A 25,031-nucleotide genomic window follows, 5' to 3' on the forward strand; every position below is an offset into this window, starting at 1 on the left:
TACACCTAGCGCTCTGAAGTTAAGCCTACTGCTCTGCCAAGCTACCAAGGGGGAGGCAGGGGTTAGCTGAGGGTGATTCTCTTTTACCCTGACTAGAGTAAGGGTCCTTGCTTGAACAGGGGGTAACCTGACTGTCAACCAAAGACCCCATTTCTAACACTTTGCCACTAGATTAGGCAGCAGACCGCTGAGGGCTCTTTTGCAGATTTATAGAGCAAAATTAATTTCCAAAGCGACCTATGGGAATGAAATTTGGGGTTATGTTAATCAGGCTGAGCTGCAAAAAGTTGAGAATAAGTTCCTGAGGAGGGTTCTGTATTTGCTACAGAGTACTCCCTAATTTTTGGCGCATGAGGAGTTAGGAGTAGGCTATATTTCAGATCTTATGGCCTTTCGCCCACTCACCCTTTGGTAAACATCTGCTCTCGCCCAGGTGTTAAACTTAGTAAAGAGATGTTGCAGGACTGATTGCCTCTTGATTATACTTTCCAGATTACCTGGCTTAAGTATGTCAGGACCGCTTTTCAGAAGCAAGGTATGGGTGACCTTTTAGCTCTCCAGAGGGGATTTACAGGGCTGATTATATGAGGATTAAAAGGTTAAAAGTCATTTTTTTCAGAGTGCTTTGGAAGGAGAGAGGTCTGTTTTGGTGATGCCTAGTGTCTGCCATCACATAATGCCAAAGACAGTGTTACATTTTTAAATCTACCTTCTTCTCATTAAAAATGAGCCTGACCACTTCCTGTAACTAGGTTTCAAATCGAGTTATTATCCTATTTGTTAGCCTATCCTTGGGTATAAATTTGCATCCTGTGGCTGCTAAAATAGGTCTCAGCAAGATACCCTACATTTTACAATGTTTTGTAGCTTTTATGCTGTGCCCCGGATGGCCTATCTTGTACCTTGTTTGAAGGGGGCATTTTTTTTTTTTACAAGTTAAGCTGGCCCTTATGTATTTGCAAATGCTCTCGGGGGACATTATTTTTAATGTACTTAGCTTTTTGAAGGCTGCCACTAGGTTGAGGAATAGTTGTGATTAAAAGCCTGGAGTATTTTCTGGTGGTCATGACAAGATTTATGCTCTGTATCTTTGGTGTTGTACATTCTATCTGTTTTTATGAGTACTGGTGTTATATGAAATTTTATGTGATTTTTTTTTTTTGTTTTGTCTTGCTTTTATGGTTTATCTATTTGGAACCTAAAAAGCTCCAATTTAAATTTAAATTTACGATTAAATTTGTCAGGTTAACTAAATGTTCACTGAACACAAGTGGGGAAAAATTATATCTTAGAAAACAAAAATGTAAAACAATAACATTTAAAAATGAGTAAGACCTGTACACACATGCATAATATAACTAGGACAGTAATAAATGAAGAGTAAATTAAACTATGTACGAAGTGAGCACCAACCCTACATCACCAATGCACTGACTGCAGTCATTACCTCAACTTACCATCACATTAACTTGGCTCAAGCACCAAATTGATTAACACTTGAGTCTGAATAGTATATTAGTCCTGTTGAGTCATCAACAAGACGAAGACCATGCAATGACTAGGCCAATGTAGTGTTCAGTTACTGAAAAGTGGGTGAAAAACAAATACTTGCTGAACCCATAGAATGAAGTATTAGGCTATAGATTTACAGTCAGTACTACCGCCTAAGGAATTTACAGTGTCATTTAATCAGCTTTTTGGCCTAGCATTTAGTCCTGTCCATATACGGAGTTGGTCGAGCATCGTGGCAATGTACGTCTTTGTGCGACATTCCGCCATACGGAGAATGTCACAAGGCAGCATGTTCGTCTCGAGGACAACAACTCCATACGGAGAGTGTCATAGGGCAGCGTGAGGCAGCGTGTTCGTCTCCAGGACTACAACCCTGCGTGGTGTCAGAGTGCATTACAAAGCCAAGCGAAGCAGCGTGTTTGTTTCTTCGTTACCAAGAAAAAAGCACTCACAAGCATTGAACTGAAGAATACTGGCGATAGGAAGAGAAACATTTCAACCTGCAAGTTAATTGGCATTGTTAAAGCATAATTTAGGTATAGAGGGAAGGAAAGTTCTAAAAACCTTGCCTAAGCCATCTCGAATAGCAATAACAAATCATGAGGGAAATGGGGAAGAAATTTTGGATACTGAAGAGGAAGAAGGTGATGAATATTTACATGCTATGAAAGCCCTGGGGGGCGAATTATGGAAAAGAAGTGTGGTTGCAGAACAACATTAATTTTTCTCAAGGTCACAACAACTAGGGGAGAGTGTAAAACAATATATTTCTGTATTAAGAACATTAGCTGCAATGTGCAAATGTAAGGATTTGCATGAAGAAAAAATAAGAGATCAGTTTATAAATAGAACTAACTGTGAAAAGGCAAGAAAAATTACTGGAATTAAAAGATCCTTCATTACAGAAAGTGATAAATATGGCGAGACACACAAAACAAAATGCCGAGATATGTGAATGAACTTAACAGTGAAAACGACCATAACCAAGAAACCGAAGTAAATGTGGTAAAAAGGTCAAAAAAGGAGCTAGGACCAGGGACTGGGGCTAAAGTAATCTATAGTAAAGAAAAAAGAGCATGTTATAGATGTGGGACTGTCAGACATACTGCAGATAATGCCACATGTCCTGCTTTAAAGGCAAAATGCTTTCAGTGTAAGAAGGCTGGTAATTTCTCAAATGTTTGCAAATCAAACAGTCAGACTTAAGGAAAGAGTGCAGCAAATTTAGTATGTGACAACCAAGACGAGTACATAGATGATGAAGTGGATGAAAATACAGTTGGTGTAATAGCTGTACAACAAAATGTGGTAGGAGAGGTACAGGAAGTGGACCATCGTCCTAAGTGTGTTATAAAGGTTAATGAACAGAATGTAGTGGTGTAGGCGGATTCTTGCTCACCTTACACAATAATAGATAGAATGATGTGGCAGAAGTTAGGTGGTTCTAACCTAGAAACGCCTGACAGAGCCAGTAGGATACTGTGGGGTGAAATTACCATTATTAAGATATTTCAGGGGCACAATTGAATCTAGGAACAGAAGTAGAGATGGTAAGATTTATGTGGTAGAAACTGGAAAGGCGCTCTTAGGGTGGGAAGGACCAGAAAGAGTTAAACATCATTCTTAATCCTAATCATCCTTAACAACTATTGGTCACTGAAGAAGCCTGTAAGAGTCAGTGGCACATGAAATACCCAAAAATACTCAGCGGGAGGTTAGGGTGTTTGGAAAATTTTGAACACCAGATAGTACTCAAGGGTGCATGTATTTCTAAATTTCACGAGATGAGAAATGTTTACCTTGCTTTGAGGGGTCCTCTTAAGAAAGAATTGAATAGGCTATGCGAAGCGGGAGTGATAGAACCAATAGAATCATCGGAATGGCTAAATCCATTATTTTTAGCGCGGAAGGCTAATGGCAAAATATGTATGTGTGTTAATTTAAGAGACCTTAAACAACAAATTTGGGTGGATTGTCACCCTTTACCGCACATTAACAAGATGATATCTAATGTAAGAGATGCAAATTATTTTTCATTAAAATATTTGTCCAGTGCTTATCACCAGGTGCGATTACATCCTGTTGAGACACCCATAGTCATTTATAACACCTGAAGGTGCATTTCGATTTATACACATGCCATTTGGGTTGGCATCAGCGGCTGTTGTATTCCAAATGCTCATGGGGAAACTATTGAAGGATATTGCAAACTTATTAGTTTTCCAAGATGACATCTTGGTGTGGGCTGATAACAGAGATAAACACGATGTAGTGTTGAATTTGGTGTTAGAAAGATTGCAAAATGCTTAATTAACAGTGGGCACAGACAAATGTAAATTTGGTGAGACACAGGTGCAATATCTGGGGCATACATTATCTGGGGAAGGTGTTACACCACAAGTGAAGTTATTGGAAGCTATAGAGCATGCACCCGCTCCTGTGAACAAAGATCAACTTTGTTCCTTCCTCAGGTTAGCTGAATATTATTCTAAGTTTGTGAGGAGTTTCGCTGACAAAGTGTTAGTATTATGAAGATTAATGAAGAAAGGTACATTGTTTGAATTGGATGGAGAAAGTAAAAAAGAGTTTGTAATCATCAAAAATGAGATTATAGCAGCGGTAACTTTAAAACCATATGATCCACAATATAAAACCACTGTAGTGGTTGATGCCAGCACCTATAGACTAGGGGATGTATTGATGCAAAGAAAGGAAGAACCTGAGAGGATTGTAGCATTTGCTTCGCATACACTAAAAGGGGACGAAAACACTATTCTGTTTTAGAGAAGGAAGCACTAGCATGCTTGTGGGGAGTGAGTCATGTCAAAACGTATGTACTGGGAACTACCTTTGAAGTAAGAACTGATCACAAGCCATTAGTAGACTTATTTTCAATAAGGGGTTCAGGAAAGGCCACACCAAGGATAGCTAAATGGTTATACCGTTTACAAGAACATGATTTTGTATTGAGGTATGTTCCAGGTACCAAAAATGTGAATGCAGATTGTTTGTCGTGTTTACCTTTGCATGATAACAAGGAAGATGAGGTAAAGGACAAAGAAGAGCAGTGGTTGGTTGCTAATGTGGATGAAGCATGTAAGGGAGTTATAACAGAGGAGGAATGAAAACTAGCAACTGATGAAGATGATACATTGAAACCAGCCAAGAGATGCCTTAAGGATAACAGTAGCAACACAAAAGGATGATGGACGGAGTGCTGAACAATCCAAACACTCACCCCCAGTCACAGATCTGGGTTTAATCCATTGTTCTTTTGCTAACCATGCCACCCCAGTTTGGACCCAGCCATATGCAAATCAGTCTTGACCCTGTTCCTCCTGGGAACAGTCCAGCCCGAACTGCTAAACCAGCTCCTCCCTGGACCGGAAACAAGCATCCTGGGATCGGTTTCAGGGTTTCACCCTTCATCAGCCAGGCTAGCTTGAATCCAGTGGCACAGTGAGCAAGGGACCCACGTCTGGGCATACCCTTCCCACTTAGGGCAACTTTAGCAACACAAAAGGTTGATGGACGGAGTGCTGAACAATGCAAACACTCACCCCAGTCACAGATCTGGGTTTAATCCATTGTTCTTTTGCTCACCATGCCACCCCAGTTTGGACCCAGCCATATGCAAATCAGTCTGGACCCTGTTCCTCATGGGAATAGTCCAGCCCGAACTGCCAAGCCAGGTCCTCCCTGGACCGGAAACAAGCATCCTGGACCGGTTTCAGGGTTTCATCCTTCATCACCCAGGCTAGCTTGAATCCAGTGGCACAGTGAGCAAGGGACCCACGTCTGGGCATACCCTTCCCACTTAGGGCAACTTTAGCAACGCAAAAGGATGATGGACGGAGTGCTGAACAATGCAAACACTCACCCCCAGTCACAGATCTGGGTTTAATCCATCGTTCTTTTGCTCACCATGCCACCCCAGTTTGGACCCAGCCATATGCAAATCAGTCTTGACCCTGTTCCTCATGGGAACAGTCCAAATATTCAAGAAGGATTCAGATCAAATTTGAAACCACGCCGGCGAAGTGCTGCTGGACTTCTCCTGCTTTGAATGGTTCGCTAATCATAATGAGGGCCATGGTTAGTCTCTACCCGGCATTATGAATCCTTCTTGAATATTTGGATCCACTTGAAATATGTATGTGAAGAAATGTTTAAACCATAACCAACCAGAAACTGAATAGTCCTGAAAAAGCCCTATGTTAAAGGGCGAAACGCGTTGGCTGTTGCTACTATGTACATTATGTTTCACCAAGAACAATATGGAAGGAAATAAGTGAATGGAAGAAAATAAAGAGAAGATTTAATGTATCCTTATTACAAGAGAATTGGACTTTCTTTATATGTGAACTGATAACTTCTAACAAGTGGTGCACCACCATTATAGTTTTCAAGTGTCCACTGACTCTGCAAAATAGGCAAAATTATCTTGGTGCTGCAGCATGCTCAGCAGCGAGTTCCCCTGGGGCATCAAAGGCCCATAACCAGTCTTTTCTGCTTCAACAACGAGGAGGCTTGCAATGTCCCAGTGAGTGCCCCTATTGCAGGCATGCACACTGCTCCGATCCGGTGCAGGGAATCTGCTCAACAAGGCTCTCTCCTGAGCATACGCATCCAGCTAGAGAAGCGATTTGAGCTGCTCCTTCTGCACGTAAGACTTGCACTCCCCACAAGGGGGCAATTGTTTTTCTGTGCTCCCAGCTGGGGTTCTGGTGATGCAGCAATGCACACACAACGTCTTCCTAAGTTTCACAGGGGCAGTTCTGACTCAATTCTCATTATTCATGGTGATCTATGGGTCATGGCTCCGATATCTTGGGGATGGTCCAATCCTCTCAACTACTTATGTACTGGCAGTCCCTCCTAGCTGCAACTCCACCAGACAAAGCATTTGCCCTCCAAAACAGTAGTCCATACCACAGTGTTCCCTCATGGTATACGGGGTCACCACTAGGCTCTGCACAGGCTTCGGAACTTACGATCCAGCAATAAATTTCACAGCAGCCCATCATGGCATTCAAGGTCGCCACATTGACAGCTTCACTTGTCCCAAACGGCACTCTGCTTATGGCTATTTTCACGGCAACCCCTTCTGGCATACTGAGGTCGCTGACAAGAATCTGCACATTGGCAATGACCAGATCTGTGCAGCAGCCATCTCCTCACACCAAGCACCAGGAGTTCACTCGGCTGGGCTCCCCACGGGACCTCAATACCTCCAATGCTCTACTCTTCCTTACAGGGCACACTGGTCTTGACAAGCAGGCAGGTGCTGGTGTTCTATGCTCCAGAGCAGGTGCTCTTGATTTTTGTGGGTGATGTCCCCTTAACCATCAGGGAGACTAGCAGGCCTTGGCCTCCATTTGTAGTGTAGCCATTTTATTATAGCTTCATGCGCGTTAGCTTAACCTATTAGGCCTCTGTGCACTTTGCCCTAGATGCATTTTATTTAGTCTGGCACTTATTTTACAATAACCAGTTTTACGGTCTTGTTTTATTTCCTTCTATCACACTGTTTAGCTTACTTCAGCGCTGTGTTCGCAAACAATACATTCTTGCTCACTCTGTGCTTCAGGCAAGGATACAGTCTGGTACATTGCCGATAGAAGTGGTAGAAGTTTAGTCTTTATGGTTCGTAGACAGTACACATTCTTACGCAGGAACATTGGGGTGTTAGTTCACATCAATAGTATAAAAACACTTTCTAGTCCCAGTACATGTAAAAGGGAGATTCCGACCAGGAACCCACAACTAGCCGCTGACTGCCCTGTTGCAGATGGTGATCCAGATCACAGGCCTTTGCTCAGGTATGAGGGTCGATGTCCTCCCGGGGGAACCTGAAAGGCAGGCTTAGAGCTTAACATGCTGTGCTCAAAGTATAACTTAGAGAGAGAACGTAATCTAGTTGCACTATGATAGCATTATTCTTATGTTTCACTCTCCTCGTTACTATTTCAATCCTACTGTGTTGTATGGTTCTGGTTATTGCGGCTCACGCCTTGTTATCTAAAATGCAGTGGTTTTATTAAACCAATCTTTAAAACTCAAACTGCCTTTGTCATTTATATATGAGACCACACTGTGTATGAGAGAACTGGTTGGGACCTGAGTGACCACGACTTTCCTGGGAAGCACTAAGATGTCATGCGCTCGGCTGCCCAATTGTCTCTTCCTTTTGGGAGAGATAAGGCACTGCTAGTTAGCCGGAGCTCAACCCGGATTTGGGGTGACAAGGGTCCTTCGCCGTGGGTAAGACTTAGTCCCCTACACTGTAAACAATCTCGCCGCCCGAAAATCCAGTAGTCTCATTAGGATAATGAGAGCCTACGCGACACATTCCTGGTCTCAGGCAGAAGTCGTGTAGAGTACCCCCTCCTCACACAGCCCGTCTGGCAGTTTGGTGGATGACAAATGTTGGGGTCTCACCCTCTCCTGCTTATAGTCCATTTAAAGACAAGAAATGTGGTTTAGATTATGGGACTTTGAAGTTTTATGTTAGGGTTATGCGTCTTTTGAAGAGTACACTTTTTTCTCTCTTCTTCCTCTTGAAACGCTATCTGTCACAGAGTCAGAAGGTACAAGTCCTACAACACAGGCCATGGGAGTGACTAGAATTCACACTTGGATGTCAGCCACAGTGATTTGTGCATCAAAATGCGAATTCCAGGCTCCCAGCCCTGCTCTTTACGATTCCCCTATTAACCCCATCTCCTTCCTGAGATGTGCCCCGGCCCTTCTTTTGTGATCTATCACTAAATCGAAGAGCTCCCTTTTTAAGTGTACAGGGTGGGAGTTTCCCTCTCCCTGCCTACACTGTGTCCCACCAAGCTCATAGGAATGAAGCAAAACACAAATCTATCTGGAGGGATTACTATACTCCTCATAACTCATGTCTTCACCAGGCAAGCCTGGGCTTCCTAAAACGGAACCCAGGGTCTTCCATGTAATGACCATTGCAGGCACACTTGCACTAAAGTATACATACACAGCACACATAATATCCAGCACTGTCACCTCCATATATAACACCCCCCCAGGCACACATAGGTTGAGCCCGCACATTTATTTGGTGTGAACTGCCCAGTACTGTGGCTTTTCTGTGTTGTGCCCTGGTGTGCCATTTGCAAACACATGCTCACCATGCATGTGCTGCACAACATTTCAGTCTTCATGTATTTTTACTTCTCACAAGTACACTTACACACAGCACATGCTTCCACTATACATGCACTACATCTCTCAAGTAATATATCCCTTGCAGGTATAAATACACCCAGTACTTCCACCCACCATACATGTACTGTACAGCACTGCTCTATCCATGTACTGTACCTGTCCCAGGCACACATACATGCAGAGTAGAATCCGCTCTCCTGTGCTGTGCAGCAGTCTACATCTAACTGATGTAAGCCAAAGGATGAGTTAAGCACACAGAGTAGAACATTTAAAAAGGTAATTAAGTCTGTAGGCCTCGCTGCAGTGAAACAGGTTAAAAGGGACCTGTTCACTCCCAACGATCACTACGCGGTATGCTGCAAACCAAAGCACTGCGGCACAACTCTTGGTGAATGTAGCAGTCTTGCACCATAATGATGGTAGCCCTTCGGGTGCCTCTCCCAGTCCAACAAGACTGCAATTTCTGAGACAGGGCTATATCATGGCAAACATGCATGTTCCGTGTTTGGCTTGGCAACACAAAGCAGCATTAGGGATTCAGGTAACAGTACAGTTGGGCACTCAGTGCAGGGGTACATGTCCATTACTAAGCAGAGGACTTTTCTGTCCCAATTTGGCTGAATAATAATGTTTTGTGAACAGCTGAAATCCCAACTATGTATTGTATGCAAAGGTACACTGGCACATTTTGAACAACTACATCCCACCATGCTGTCATCCCTACAACAAATACATTCCTATTACAGTCTCAGAATGCTACTGAAAAATCGGAAACAACAAGGCAAAAATCATTAGAGTCTGGACATAAAATAGTGTGGTGCAAACCCTTGGGCCCGGGAGGTATTATAATGAGGCAACAACACTTGCAGCCTGAACGTACAATATTGAGGCAACAATCCTTGAAACGTTTACATACAATAATGAGGCACAAACACTTGGAGCCGGGACATACAATAGTGCGGTGAAAACCCTTGGAGCCTGAAGTGCAATAATGAGGCAAAAATGAGTATGGCCCCAAAGGACGTAGAGGAAAAAGACATCTCTTTCTTCAGTGAAAAGTGGTGATATTTGTTTTATTTTCTGAAGAAATGTGAAAACCTCTTGATACTTACAAGTGCCCCCCATGCAAGTCATTGATGATGAACACAACTCTACGACAGAAACTGTAGGCTGAGTGGGATCCTCCGATGGCATTCTTAATACAGATATCTACAGAAAAAGTATTAAAATTATAATACTAAACAAAGAATTTAGGGGAAGACAATGATGAACATACTCTACCTTACCCCCAACTATCCAAAAACGAGTTTGCTTATAAACGATTTGCAGACAATTCACCCCATGGCAAATACGACACACTCTTGACACTGGCATTTGCCCCACAATGACTGCTGTTTTGTTTCTTTTTTATTACTTTTTTTACAGGGTTACCCTAAATTTCCCTACTCCTGTCACCACCTTGCTCACAGGCATCTTGCCATCTCCAACTGCAGTGCTGTTTTATTAGGAGTGGCAGTAAAGGTGGCCAAAGGTCAGTCAGCATAAAAGTGGTACAAAGCCTGCATACCCTTATAAGTCACCATTTTATTAAAAAAACGTTGCTATGAAAAATATTGTTAAAAATGGGGTCTCTAGTTGGCATAGGAACAACAATCCTTGTCAGGTAAGTCACACGCAATCCAAATTATCCTGTGCCCACCCTCTGGTAGCTTGGCACTGAGCAGTCAGGCTTAACTTAGAAGGCAATATGTAAAGTATTTGTCCAATAAACCATAGAGGAACATAGTGAAAACACCACAAAAACACACCACACAGGTTTAGAAAAACATATTTATCTGGTTAAATTAAGGTCAAAATGATAAAGATTCAATAAGGAAAAATCTTCCCAGCAAAGTCAGAGGGCAGCGGGGCAACAGCAGGGCAGCAGTCCTTCTCAGCAAAGCAGTCCAGATGAGTCCTTTGGGCAGCCAGGCAGTTCCTCTTGACAGGTTGCAGGGTCAGGTCCAGAAGTGTCTGATTTGGTGGGGTCAGGGACCCAGCTTATATACCCAAAAATGCCTTTGAAGTGGGGGAGACTTCAAAGAGTGGTTCTGAAGTGCACAAGGTTCCCCTTCAGTACGGGTCTGTCTGCCAGGGTCCCAGTAGGGGGTTTGGCAGTCCTTTGTGTGAGGGCAGGCCACTAGTCTTTGAAATATAAGTGTCAGGCCCTCCAACCTTCCAGCCCAGGAAGACCCATTCAGTATGCAGATGAGCGCAGGTGTGACTGAGTATTTTGTGTTTGTGGTTGTCTGGGTGAAATGCACAAGGGAGCTGTCAACCATCCCAGCCCGTACGTGGATTGGAGACAGGCTGTAAGGTACAGATAGATTTTAAGTGCAGAGAAATGCTCACTTTCTAAAAGTGGCATTTCTAAAATAGTAATATAAAATCCAATCTCACCAATAAGCAGGATTTTGTATTACCATTCTGGCCATAAAATATATGACCTGGTCTGATCAGAATTTACCACTCAAACAGTATATGAGGGTAGCTCTAATGTTATCCTATGAAAGGAGCAGGCCTCACAGTAGTGGAAAACCAATTTAGGAGATTTCCACTACCAGGACATTTAAACCACACATGTACATGTCCTGCATTTTAACTACATAGTGCCCTGTCCTATGGGTTACTTAGGGCCTACCTTAGGGGTGACTTATACGTATGTAGAAAAAGGGGAGTTTAGGGCTTGGCAAGTACTTTTAAATGCAAAGTCAAAGTGGCAGTGAAACTGCACACACAGACCTTGCAATGGCAGACCTGAGAAATGGTAAAGGGGCTACTTATGTGGGTGGCACAACCAGTGCTGCAGGCCCACTAGTAGCATTCAATCTACAGGCCCTGTGCACATGCAGTGCACTTTACCAGGGACTTACAAGTAAATCAAATATGACAATTGGGTATGAACCAGTATTACCATGTTTTAGGGAGAGAGCATATGCACTTTAGCACTGATTAGCAGTGGTAATGTGCTCAGAGTCAGAAAACCAGCAAAAACAGTGTCAGAAAAGTTGAGGGAGGCAGGCAAAACGTTGGGGGATGACCACCCCTAGGCTGTCAGGTGTAACATGTGTCCCCGCCCTGCTGAAAGTGGGTAGAGCTACCCAACCCCTTGGGAGCTCTCATCGTAAAGGCAGAAGTATCTGGAGAGACAATCAGCATTGGTGTGGTCAGTCCCCAGGTAAAGCTCCACCCTAAAGTCCATCCCCTGTAGGGAAATGGACTACCTAAAGAGTCTAGGATTTTCACCCCTCATCTGCAAGAGCCATCTGAGGGGCATGTGGTCTGTCTGAACCTGGAAGTGAGTCCCAAACAGGTAGGGTCTCAGCTTCTTTAGTGCCCAGACCACAGAAAATGCTTCTCTTTCTATGGCACTCCACCACTTTTCCCGTGGTAATAGCCTTCTGCTAATAAAGATTACTGACTGGTCTAGGCCCTCCTCATTTAGCTGTGCTGGAACTGCCCCTATACCATGCTTGGAAGCGCCTGTCTGCACGATGAACTCCTGGGAGTAGTCAGGGGCCCTGAGCACAGGTGCCGTGCACATGGCTTCCTTTAGCGAGTTAAAGGCTTTCTGACAAGCCTCTGTCCAATTCACCAACCTAGGCTGTTTCTTACATGTGAGTTCTGTTAAGGTGGCCATTATGGTGCCATAGCCTTTAACAAATATGCGGTAGTACCCGGTAAGACCCAGGAAGGCCCTCACCTCAGTTTGAGTTCTAGGTGGCTGCCAGGCCTTGATTGTCTCAATCTTGGCCTGGAGAGGCTGCACCGTGCCACCACCTACTAGATGTCCCAAGTACACCAAAGAACCCTGCCCAATCTGGCTCTTAGTGACCTTGACTGTCAGGCCTGCCTGTTGCAGAGCCTGAAGGACCTCCTTGAGGTGGAACAGGTGTTCTCCCCCAGCTGTAACTTTAGACACCTATGTCGTCTAAGTAGGCTGCGCAGAACGCATCCTTTCCAGCTGGGACCCACTTAACCAACCGTTGGAAGGTAGCGGGGGCATTTGTCCACCCAATGGTCATCACTCTGAACTGGTAATGTCCCTTAGGCGTGGAAAATGCAGATCTTTCTTTAGCCCCCTCAGTCAAGGCGATCTGCCAGTACCCTGATGTGTGATCAAAAGTACTGAGGAATTTGGCAGCGCCTACCTGTCTACAAGTTCATCACCTCGGGGGATGGGGTGAGCGTCTGTCTTCGTGACAGAGTTGAGACCCCGGTACTCCATGCAGAACCTAAATTCTGGCTTGGCACCAGGAGCAGCAGCCTTGGGAATCGGCACCACAGGGCTGGCCTAGGGATTGCTGGGCTTCTCAATCACCCCAAGAGCCAGCATCTTGGCAACTTCCTCCTTGATGCTGGCCTTCACCCTGTCTGACAACCTGTACGTTTTGTTCTTTACAGGGGGACTGTCTCCCGTGTCAATGTCATGGACACACAAGTGTGTGAGTCCAGAGGTGAGGGAAAATAGGGAGGAGTACTGTTTCAGTAACTGGTAGCAGCCCCCTCTCTGATTCAGGGTCAGGGAGTCAGAGAGATTGACGCCCTCTACTGACCCATCACCTTCCTTGGCAGAGAGGAGGTCGGGGAGAGGTTCACTCTCCTCCTCTATACCCTCATCTGTCACCAGAAGCATGCTGACCTCAGACCACTCAAAATTAGACTTCCATCGGTTCTGATGGAGCACCTTTAGGGGGTTTCTAGGTGACTTGAGGTCCACTAAGTAAGTGGCCTCCCCGTACATTCCATGATTTCAAAGTGGGCAGTCCAGCTAAAGGATCCTAGACTCTACTGGCTCCATCACCCAAACTTTGTCGCCAGGTTTAAACTCTACCAGAGTGGCCTTTTAGTAATTCCATTGATTCATAACCTCTTGACTGGCCTCGAGGTTACTCTTAGCCTTCCTCCAGAAACTCTGCATCTGGTTGTGGAGGGCTAGCATGTAACTGACCACAGCTTGGAGGGGGGGGGGGGGGGAAGGGGGGTTTCCTCTGAGCATTTTCCCACCCCTCTTTTACTATGCTTAGGGTTCCCCTGACAGGGTACCCATAAAGAAGTGCAAAGGGGCTGAACTCCACACCTTTCTGGGGCACCTCTCGATAAGCAAAGAGAAGGCATGGCAAGAGGACATCCCACTTACGCCTCATGGCCTCAGGGAGGCCTGTGATTATGCCTTTCAGAGTCTTGTTGAATCTCTCCACAAGACCATTGGATTGAGGATGGTAAATGGTGGTGAAACGGTAGGTCACCCCACACGCATCCCACACAGACTTCATGTATGCAGACATGAAGTTTGTGTCTCTGTCAGACAGAACCTCCTTTGGGAATCCCACACGGGTAAATATCCCCATCAGAGCTCTGGTTACCACTGGTGCAGTCACTGTCCTCAGACGGATTGCCTCTGGGGAGCGGGTGGCATGGTGCACCAAAACCAGGATAAACCTGTTGCCTAAGGCAGTCTTGGGGTCCAAGGGACCAATGACGTTGATGCCCACCCTTTTAAAGGGGGTGCCAATGACGGGGAGTGGGGCCAGGGGGTCTTGAGCCTTTTCCCTGTCTTCCCACTAGCCTGGCAGGTTGGGCAGGACCTAGAGTATGCATCTGAGGCCACCCGCGTTCTGTGCCAATAAAAGTGAGTGACAAGCCTGATGAAGGTCTTGTCTTGCCCTAAATGTCCCGCCAGGGGGATGTTGTCATCCAGACACAGTAGGAAGGCCCAGTAGCACTGGGGGACCACCAGCACACGTGCTGCCCCAGCCTCCATCACCTTAGGCTCACTGTAAAGGAGATAATTCTCCCAATATATATGGTGATCGCCAGAGGCTTCACCTGCTGCTTGGACTGAGGCCTGTTGCCTCAGACCCTAAAGAGTGGGGCATTCCTTCTGCACCTTGCAGTATTCCTCCCTGGTTGGCACACACTCAACTTGCCAGCCAGCAAGCTCAAGTAGGTTACTCAGGGCAGCAATGTCCTCCCCAGTTGGCTCAGGGGCTTCCTCCTCAGGGACCCCATCTACCACCGTGGTAACTTCTGGGACCCGTTTCCCGCGTCCCTTGCCCTTCTCCTTGGCAGCTGTCCGGGCCATTGTTTCAGGCTCCAGATGCTCTTGACTCCCTTCCCAGGCAGCCATGGACCTTGTGGTCATGCAGTCCCACTCAGGCAAACCTAACATCTACAGGTGGGACCTCAGCGCTACCTCCTTACAGGTAGTACGCTCAAGGTCCTTGCCTAACAGACACTCTACAGGCCTGGCAGGACTCACAGCTACTTTCAGAGTACCAGAGACCACCCCTCCACCCCACTCAAAGGGAACCAGAGCTACCAGTAGGTGGCTCTCATTATTGTCAGCAACTATGACCTGGTGGAATGTATTGGGGATGATCTTCTCTGCTGACACCAGCTGACCCCTGACAATGGTTATACTGGCTCCTGTGTCATGCAGAGCTTCCACCCTTTGCCCACTAATGGTGACCCACTGCCTATACTTGGAAGTATTAGCAGGCATGTGGGCTTTTGGCATCATTTCCTCATCTCCCATGGACGTTACGGTCACAACTATCTGTTCTCCAAAGCTAGCTGGGACCACCTCCTCCTCGAGTGCTACACTAGCCAACCCAGGTTTCTGCCCTCCAGTGGGGGGCAGTGCCCTCTTGGGACACTTGGAGTCGCCCTTAGAGTGACCACACCTAGTGCACTCTATATATTGGGGTACAAACCTCCCGTTCTTACGGTCAAAGAACCATGGTTTCTTTGCAGAATCAGGTTGGGACTGGGTACACTATCCCCTTGGAAATTATTTTGGGGGCCTTTTGAGAACTCCTTATTTGTAAGTTTTTCTCCCCCCTCTTTCTTCTGGTTTGAACCCTGACGACCTTTGTGGGTGTCCCCCAGATACCTTTTTGGACACTCTGATGATAAGGCCAGAGGTCTGCCTCCTCAGCAAGCTTCCGGGGATCAGTCAGCTTACTGTCACTACTTTTTGATATGTAAGACTGACTATTCTACACCCTCTCTCCTATACGCTTTAGTCCTGTACAAGACATTTTCTAGGCCCTGTCGAGCCTCGATATTCCTCTTTCTAGCCCTCTTCCCCACCTCACCCACCCTCCCCATCTTCTCCCTGTAATCTGATTGTCTTGAATTTTGTTTCCCCCATTGGCCTATGGTTCTAGGTGGGATATTGTTGTACGGTATTCTGATTTAAAACAATATAAATGTATAAACCTAAAATTACTTTCCTACAATAGTTATAATAAATCTAACCTAGGCAGGTTGTTGGATTATTTTGACAGTTTGAATGACTGTTTTAGTTCACTCCTGTCAAACGTCAGACTTTATTAAAGTTTAATAAAGCCTTCCCACACAAGCCTATTGAGCTAGCAGTGCCACAATGGGGAAAAGGAAATGGGTGGTTTTTCCCTCACCAGGGCATAAAAAACATATTTTACAATGTCCCTGTGTTTAATTACAAGGCACCCGACCCGTGGGTCACCTAAGGCAGACCTTGGGGGTGTCTTATTGGTAAATAAAAACTAGTTTTAGACTTTGGAAGTACTTTTAATTCTAAAGTTGAAAGTGGACATAGTTTTAGTTTAAAACCAGCCTGCAAGGCATGGCTGGCTTTAAAATGACAGCTGACATCACAGCAGTGCACCCTTAAGTGCCTTACCTTCACTGAGATCTCTAAACCTACAGGCCCTACCAGAAACTCGGGACTTACAGGTAGGTTGTCAGTCGATTGTAAGTATGCCTAATTACCATACATCTTTTAAAGACTGCACAGGCCCTGCGCCTGGTTAGCAGAGCCCAGGGCACAATCAGAGTCAGTAACCACCAGTATCAGTCAAGCAAATGGGGATGATCCTTATGAGCCAATTGTCAGAGCAACAGAATACCTCATGCCTTTCCTTACATTTCTTGTCTCTGTAGGCCACTCTTGCAGGTACCTGCTGTCTTCCTTTGCCAATGTTATCCTAACTTTCTCTTGCTTGTTTTTTTTTACTTTCCTGCCTTTCACTCTCCTGCTCTGCACCAAATTCTGATAATTAACATTAGTTGTACATCAGGCAGATGCTGAAGTTCTCAGAAAATGTGATTTGGAGTTAAGAAGCCACAAGAACTTTATAAAATTCTTGACTGACTGGCTAAACCTGAACCTCAGAACTGTGAAATAATCTCTTCTCAGTATAGAGCAGATAGTTTGGCTAGGTCTCTAATGCAGTGAAGTAAATTCACTAACCCTTCCCTAATGATTCCGATATCTTACTTCTGTACATCAAGAATTCAATATTGATATTAGCTTGTTTTCAAACTTATTGCCTTCTGAAGATTGCAAGCCCTTAATCTCCAACAGCAAAACTTCAGCCTCACACTTGACACACACTTGAACATATGCCTGAGAAGCCTTTTAAGTAATGTAAAAGTGCCATCTCAACTAAGGTTATTCAGATCGTTAATACGACCTATTCTTCAGGCCGTGACAAAGATGAACTCAAAAGATCTATTGTGCTCACTACATACAAATTAAACTTGGTGTAGATGATCTTAATAGCTATAGACCAAATATTATTTCTGCCTTATCTCAGAGTTGAGAAAATGTGACTTCTCAACTTGAGAGTTATGTGACGATGAATGGATGAATTCATTACTCAAAAGCTGGGTTTAGGCCCAGGAACTGGTCACTTCAACAACTGATCGATGTTGGTGATGTAATTTTATTAACCTTTCTGCCGCCTTTTACACCTTCTTTCATAGCTCCTTCCAAGGCCTGAAGAACAGTTCTATCGGTAGCACTGTTCTCAAGAGGATTAAGTTTTTTAAATGGCAGACTGCAGTGTATCTCTGAATACAGGTCTCTGTGTTGAGGAGTTCCGCAAGGTGCTACTATCTCTCCATTATTATTCATTATGTATATGTGTCCCCTTGCATGTGCCCCGCAGGAATCTGATGCTAATATGGATATGTTTGCCCATACCTCACTGTTGCTCCAAACAAAGTCCAATAGACAGTGAGGCCCCCCTGATATTGACTTTATCATTTATTCTGCTTAATACCTATGTCCAGCTCTCGGGGGAGTTAATTAGTAAGTTTGGCTCCCAGGCACTGGCACAAGTGGACAACACCCATGGTTTCTGGGCTTAAAATGTCCTCCCGATAGTGAGATCCCGACCTCAAGAAATGCCTCTCCGTGATTCTTTAACGGATGGACTCCAACTTTCTAAAGTACTAAAAAAGCCCGGGGACCCCATCCCTCTGGTACAAAAAATCTAAGAAGAGGTGTTGTTCAGCCCCCTCTCCAAGCCTTATTAAGTCCTGGGGACCACATCCCCAGGGGCTAAAGCAATAACAAAAGGGGAGAGGGCGGCATAGCCCTCCTTCCCAAACCTTAACAGGCCTCTGGGGCACTTTTGCCCACAGATTAATTTAACACAAACGGAGAGGAGGCTGCATTGTCCCACTCCACGAGTCTTCTCAGCCCCAGGGACACTACTGACTGAGGCGAGAGGTGAGTGCCCCGGTGCCCACCCAGTGCACCCACAAAGCACACATTGGAGGCTGCGGGTGGAACCTCAGGGAGCCAACGGCCCCAGCCGGCTCCCAGCATTGTGTGGGGGTTCGCATTGCTCCTGCCCAGAGGGAACAGCTATTGATGCTTGTTCCCTCCTGGTGTGGGCAATATGTTTTCTGTTTCCCTATCTGTATCAGTGCAGGCAGGGAAACGGAACACAAGTCTGCTCTCAGCCGGCAGGAGCATCTTTATATCTCCCACTGGCTGGGAGCAGACGTGTTTGCTCCCATTTGGCGGGAGATTTAAAAATGCTGCTGCCAGATGGAATCAAACGCATGATTTCTTCCCTTCCTCTGGGCCCTACTCATGCCTCCCCCCCATATATTTTTAAAAAAAATTGTGCCAGACATTGTTTTGTTTTTGCCGCAATCCCGCTAGAGACCTGCAGGATTGCGGTAAAAACTGCTAATATTTTTATATTTTGGACCTGGAATCCCTCTGTCTTCTCACCCTCCACCCCCATAGGGTCAAGCCCCCTTATATTATTTTATATTATATAGTCCCCGATTCCTGTGATGGCTGTCAACAACATTTTTCTCATGTTGCAGGCAGTTAATTAGAGTACTTGCTCTAATGGGAGCATAGGGGCCCAAGTGAAAACATATTCCCTGGGCCAGTCAGAATGCCATATTTTCTAAAATTGGGTTTGAAGAACTCTGGTGGGAAGCCCTGACACCAAACCATCCAGGTATACACATATATTTGCAGCTTGATATCTCCAAAACAACTGAACAGATTTACACCAACTAACTACAAAAGCACATCCTGCAAAACAAGATCCAGCTTCCTGCCAAATTTGGTGTAATTCCATTCAGGAGTTTTTGCGGTAGTGCTGCCTAAATAAGTTCATGTAAAATGCATGTTTTTTTTAAATTTTGGGAGCCCCCCCTTTTTTCAGCCCCTGTTTGATGCATCACCCCAAAACTTTCCATGCAAATCACTGGGAGACGTGGAAAAAGGAGGGTTTTTAATGGTTCATGACTTCACTGAGATTACCTAGAATGCAGAACTAGGATTACAAGAAAGTAATATTTCCTTCTGCACTGCTGGATTATCACTGATAGTCATGAACGAAGAATAGAATATCAAGCATATTTCCACTCCTGCCATTTCACGTCTGTCAAAGCAAGGAGAGAAAATTAACTGCATGTAAGGCATGCAGAAAAGTCAATAAATCAGAGTGGGTTATTTAAATGCATTTAATAGAGTTGCTTGCCTTTGTTTTGGGCCTGCTGTAATAGCAACCAAATTAATTTATACTGAACACCAAAAAAATGCTGCCTCAAGTTTGGCAAGTCCAATAAATATGGAAGAATAACATTTTCTTGACATGGAAATGGATCAAGAATTTTAGCATGACACCTAAGTACAAATGTCTTCCATTTGAAAGCATAAGAGCTCCTAATGGATGTTTTTTTTAATTCTTAGAGTATCTTCATACAATCCGTTGGTAAATTTAAATGTCCATACTGTATGACCCACAAGCAATGCTCCCAAATTCAAGGACTGCACGTTTGAATGGAAGATATTGCCTCCCATCCTGAACAGAAGATTGTGGTTGCATGGTAGTCTCCCGTGGGTTTTCAGCAATAGGTGAAGTAGCTCTGGAAACCACCCATGTGTTGGACACTAAAGAGCTATCAGGGTCATGGTCAAATACACATGTTTAAGTTTGATGATCACTGACGGAATGGTGATATTGGAGAAAAAGCATACAGAAATTAATTTGTTTTACCAGTTCATGTTATGCTATTTTATCTGTATTTTAAAGAGCTCTAATCATCGGAGAGGATACCCAGGCACTTTTGGTAGGTGTGTGAGGCCCATCCTGGAAGGCCTAATCAAAGAGCCATGTCTTCAGCTTCTTCCAGAGTTCAAGAAGGGAGGAGGCTCTGATATGTTGAGGAACGTTGTTCAAGGCTTTTAGAGCCAGGCATGAGAAGGTGCGACTCCACGATCTGCTTTTGTGTATGCTAAACACGCTCTGTAGAGTGGAGATTTCTGGAAGGTTGCTGTAAATTAATGCAGCTGGTCAGGTAGGCAGGGACTTGTGTTGTGGAGTGTTTTCTTGGTGTGGTGAAGTGTATGAAGTGTGCATGCTTGTGTATCGGGAGGCAGTGGAGGTCTTTAATGTGAAGTGTAATGTGGGCTTAGCATGGGAGGCTGAAGACAAGTCTGGCTGCTGCGTTCTGGACGGTCTGAAGTCTTCGTGTGAGCTAGTAGGTTATTCCTGTGCAGAGGGTGTTCCCGTAGTCCAGTCTGCTGGTGATGAGGTCTTGGTTGACTTGGGTGAATGCATCAAAAGAGCATTGCCCTTTGACTGGGTAACCCACACTCTGGGTCCGTGATCTCGGCATTTTGTGTTTTGTGTGGTGGCAAATCAAGTCTATTTCTGGGTATCTCCAATCTTGGAAGATGATATCTAAGACGTTGTCTTTGAGTTCCCCCTGGATCTACCTCTGTGGCTGTCCTTTTCACAGGAGTAGACTTGGGAGGAAGGGGAGGCCATTTATTTTTGTCTCTGCTTCTTTTCTTCTTCTACTCTGAGATTTTCCAGTTTTCTTCTCAAGTGAATACCTTCACTGTCCTTCAAAGCTTTTTGTTGTACATTTTCTGACGAGGGCAGTCTTTTACATTGTGAGATGGTGGAAGGTAGACCAAACATAAATCATGGGGATCTCAAGAAGTTTTTTTCCCCCACATTTGGGACACTTCACAAATAGTGAAGCCATATTAAAGAGAAAGAAAAATCCCTAAAATAGAAAACAAGAAGAATTCTCTTATCTTCAAAAAACATCAAATGAAGTTTAAAAGGATTAACTTCTGAAGGAAAATCCTCAGAAGAAATTAGCTTAAGAACCTCTGAAGTGTTCGGAGATCCAGTAAACATGAGTCACAAAAAATAAATGAGCCTATGACTCAAGCTGCCAGTACAGTGAGTTCTGGGTAATGGAAGCTGCTGGCTCTCTTAAAGCTACATTGTTTACTCACTGCATCTAAAGCACAGGTGATCTGACAGGTTTGTTTCCCTTTATTCATCCCTGAGTTTCAGCAGGGTTTTGAGCTAGTTTTTTTATTGTATGGCACAGTTCTACACTAGTTGCTGCAATGTGGTTTAGGATTATAATTGTACTGCTCTAGTTTTCTGCAGTCAAAAGGCAATTAAAGCTGGCCTATCACAGACTTATGGAGGTGTCACCAGACTGTTTAACAACTGAGGAGGCTACCTCAGTAAGAAATAGCTATCTATCTATGCTGAAAAAAACAAAGTTACAGAGACGATGTAGTTAGGTTTAGGTTCACGTTTTACGGACACAAAACCATAGAAATTCAGCAGTTATAGTTATAGCTAACTTATGTTAAGAATCTTCAACTCATAGCCTTACGTTATTCTACGGCACAAGTTACAGTTTCTTAGGATAAGTAGAACTACAACTGATACATTCCTATGGTTTTATGAGCATAAAACGTGAACTTTACAATGACGTCCCTGTAACCTTTGTTTTTTTCAGTGAATTTCTATGTTTTTTTAACATAAAGTAATATATAAGTACCGTATGTTAATACAACCACCACTGCTGCCAACCACCCCTCCAATAAACCCAAGCCCACTCTGCGCACAGTCTTTGTCATGGGTGCATTTTTTTTTTCTTTTGGTTTTTGGATCTGCGGATCCATTGTAGATTTACAATTGGGGGGGGATCGCGCTGAGCCCCTGGGTGGATATGCGGATCCGGGCAAAAAAAAAAAAAAACACAACTGGGCAAATTTTGCACATTAGGTGTCCCTCGAACACCCCTGCATGTGTTCTATGGGGTTAGAATACCATGTTTTTACACAATGTTTTGCCCTCCTGCGTGCCAAGTAACCAAGAAAATGGCGGCACAACTTTTCTGTCAGATTGAGGCTAGCCAACCAGAGCTTTGCTTTTCCCTGGGATCTGTGGATCCCCTGTGGGAGGATCCATAAAGGATCCTCATCCCTAGACATCTATGTTTCTTTTTCCTTTAATAACCCCCAAACGGTTTTACACCAAATCACAAAATTAGTTATTTTTGGCCCAAGATCTAGCTCTCTGCCATATTTGGCGTAATTCTAGTCAGCGGTTCAGGCTGTAGCCGTGCTCAAAATCTCTATGGGAAATTGCATGGGGAATGATTTTTGCTTAATAAGCGTATGAGTTTTGAAAATTGAAGCACCCCTCATGGGCAATTGTTTTTACCTGTATCCTGACCCCTTTTATGTTTTTACCCTGTTCCCCCCACTTCCCCTCCCAGGGCATTGCGAGAAACAAAATGGCAGCCGCAACTTTTCTGTCAGGTTGTGGCCAGCCAATCAGGGCCTTGCTTTTTCTCCAAATCTGCGGAGGATCTGAGAAGGATCCAAGCCCCTACATGTACAAGTATGGTTTTCATATAATAACTAGAAAATTACTAAAGAGATTTACACCAAATTACAAAAACAGGACGTGTAGGTACTGCATTATCAACGGGCATTAATCAAGTGAAAAATATATGAAGTAGCTAGTGTAAAATAAATTATCAATGTGTTGTGGATGTTGGCGGTAATTAAAAATTAAAGAGTAATCAGTTAAGAACGGGGGGCACCTTGGTGCAGAAAATTATATCAACAAACAACTTTTAAATGTAGAATATGACGGCATTTCTGCAGAAATTGGCTGCATGATAAAATGTGCCAAAACTACGGCTGACATATTCTGGGTACAAAAGATTCTTAGTGGTGGTCGTCGTGAGTGGCCGGAAAGTATCTGACTGGCTGAACCTGTCGGTGCTAGACCTAAAAGTTCGACTTAAACATTTTTCTATTTGTTCTTAAGAGTTTCTGTTGAAAAGCAGTGCTGGCGACCTGATATCTGCATTCTTGGCGAATATTAGCTTCTTCAGAAGGAAGTATATTCACCGTTAAAATCTAGTGACATTTGCTGTATGTATAACATTGCGAGGGCGGCGACTAACCCACGGATTATTCCACGTCTACAGCAGCAATCTAAATGCCATAAATCCTCCTCCATATTTTTACATCATTAGCGGTAAATGGGTTTCAAGATGAAAAATCTCCCTTTCAAATAATTCTTTAGCATAAGTATACAAATACATCTAGCCCCTGATCACATCGCCTAACTGACAGGCTCATAATCAGTATTGCCATCTGAGTGGAACCAAACTCCTTCACGTGTCCTAGGCACCGAGGCCCTAATGATAGAATCATGGGCTGGAGCCATCGTTCTTTCTGATGTGAGAATTGCTTGAAGACAAATGTTGGCAAGCACTGTAACTAATGCACTTATACACTACCTGGGTAAATCAAACATAATCAAAATATATACTGATGAGACTTGGTGACTTCCATTCATACCCTCCACGGTAATAAAAAGGGCTTTATTGAAAAGTAAATGATGTGCACGTTGATGATTTATGGCTGGATAGTGCAAAAATAGATTGTACAATAAAATAGTAGTAATGATTCAATTACCGAGTTTAAGAAGGTGTTGGTTAGCCTGTAATGTGTGTGCTGCGTTGAAAAGAGAATTTACGGTGACCAGTTTGTTATAGTTTATGTTGTGCCTTGCAAAAAAATCTCTGGGTGTTTACAATTGGTCGTAACTGTATAAAAACAGAAAAGGCAGGTATTGAAGTATCCAAGGACATGGTGCCTCCTTCACAAAGGTGTTTTTGGAAAGGTGGATAATGTACTAACGTAGTACGAAGGTTTGTCTCTACGGTACTGCTGAGTAACAGACTGTGAAAGACTCTCTGGAGTAATCACCTGTTTAGATAAGTACAAAGAAATATACAGTAACAACGTTGTGCCTGCGAAAATGTGATCCAAGATTAATCTGCACAACTTAACTCTCTTGTTTTTTCCTCCACGAAAAATGGAAAAAACACCTTCCAAGGTTCTTCCCCCATTCGCTATCTGAACACAGATATATTTCTGCCTTGTATGGGAATTCATATACAATCGTTTTTATGGTGCAAAACGACATAGTATTGACACAAAAATGTTAGCGCTAAACATAATGTTCATGTAACATCAAATTTAATAACGGCCCTAGATGAGGCAAAACCACATCTGTGATGGCGTGAAACAACAAAACAACCACACTCCCTGTTGTTGGAGCTGAGATGTTTTGTGTTTTACATTTTTTCTCTGACCTTAAACACAGTCATTTCCTAGTCAGTTCAGCTTGCCCCACTCCCTATTTCTCAGTTGTAGGAGCTCAAAAACATCAGGCCTTTTATATTTTCTTTCGGTTCTTTGTAACCTACAGGTTGTGTGACAGCTTCTACCCACTAAGATCACGTTTAGAGTTTTGTTTGCCACGGTCACCTGACAGTTTTTTAACCCCCAACATCTGTTCTCCCCATCCTCAACATCCTCAAAACCACTCTATTGCATTTCCCTCCTCTGAGCCTGTTGTCACTGCTTAAGACGTCTGTTACTGGCTCATTGAATGTAGCTGGGTGTGGTAGCGGCTGCACACTACATGCTATGGTTCAGGACTCTTGTCGGCCTCACTAACAGATGGTCAAGTGTGGGATACTGATGGGGGTGGTATATTGATAACTATGAAGGTTGATCGCTCCTTGGCAGTCACCAATCAAACCTCTTCTCAGATAACACAGGCAAAGGATTTGAGATCCTCACATCCCTTCAGGAGGACGAGAGCAAGAGTGGGAGTGAGTCTTGCCCTCAAGGT

At 44.1% G+C, this 25,031-nt stretch overlaps 1 protein-coding gene across 2 annotated transcripts in view; it reads right to left on the minus strand.

Annotated features, from left to right (window-relative positions):
• CHM (CHM Rab escort protein) overlaps positions 1 to 25,031 on the minus strand; it is an 810,608-nt gene that overhangs the window by 164,121 nt on the left and 621,456 nt on the right. For both annotated transcript variants that reach the window (XM_069212659.1, XM_069212657.1), the window contains exon 12: positions 9,816 to 9,912. In XM_069212659.1, coding sequence (XP_069068760.1) covers positions 9,816 to 9,912 — 97 coding nt within the window. The remainder of the gene's footprint in view (positions 1 to 9,815; positions 9,913 to 25,031) is intronic.

This window comes from Pleurodeles waltl, chromosome 2_1 (assembly GCF_031143425.1).
Source record: "Pleurodeles waltl isolate 20211129_DDA chromosome 2_1, aPleWal1.hap1.20221129, whole genome shotgun sequence".
Lineage (NCBI taxonomy): Eukaryota > Metazoa > Chordata > Amphibia > Caudata > Salamandridae > Pleurodeles > Pleurodeles waltl.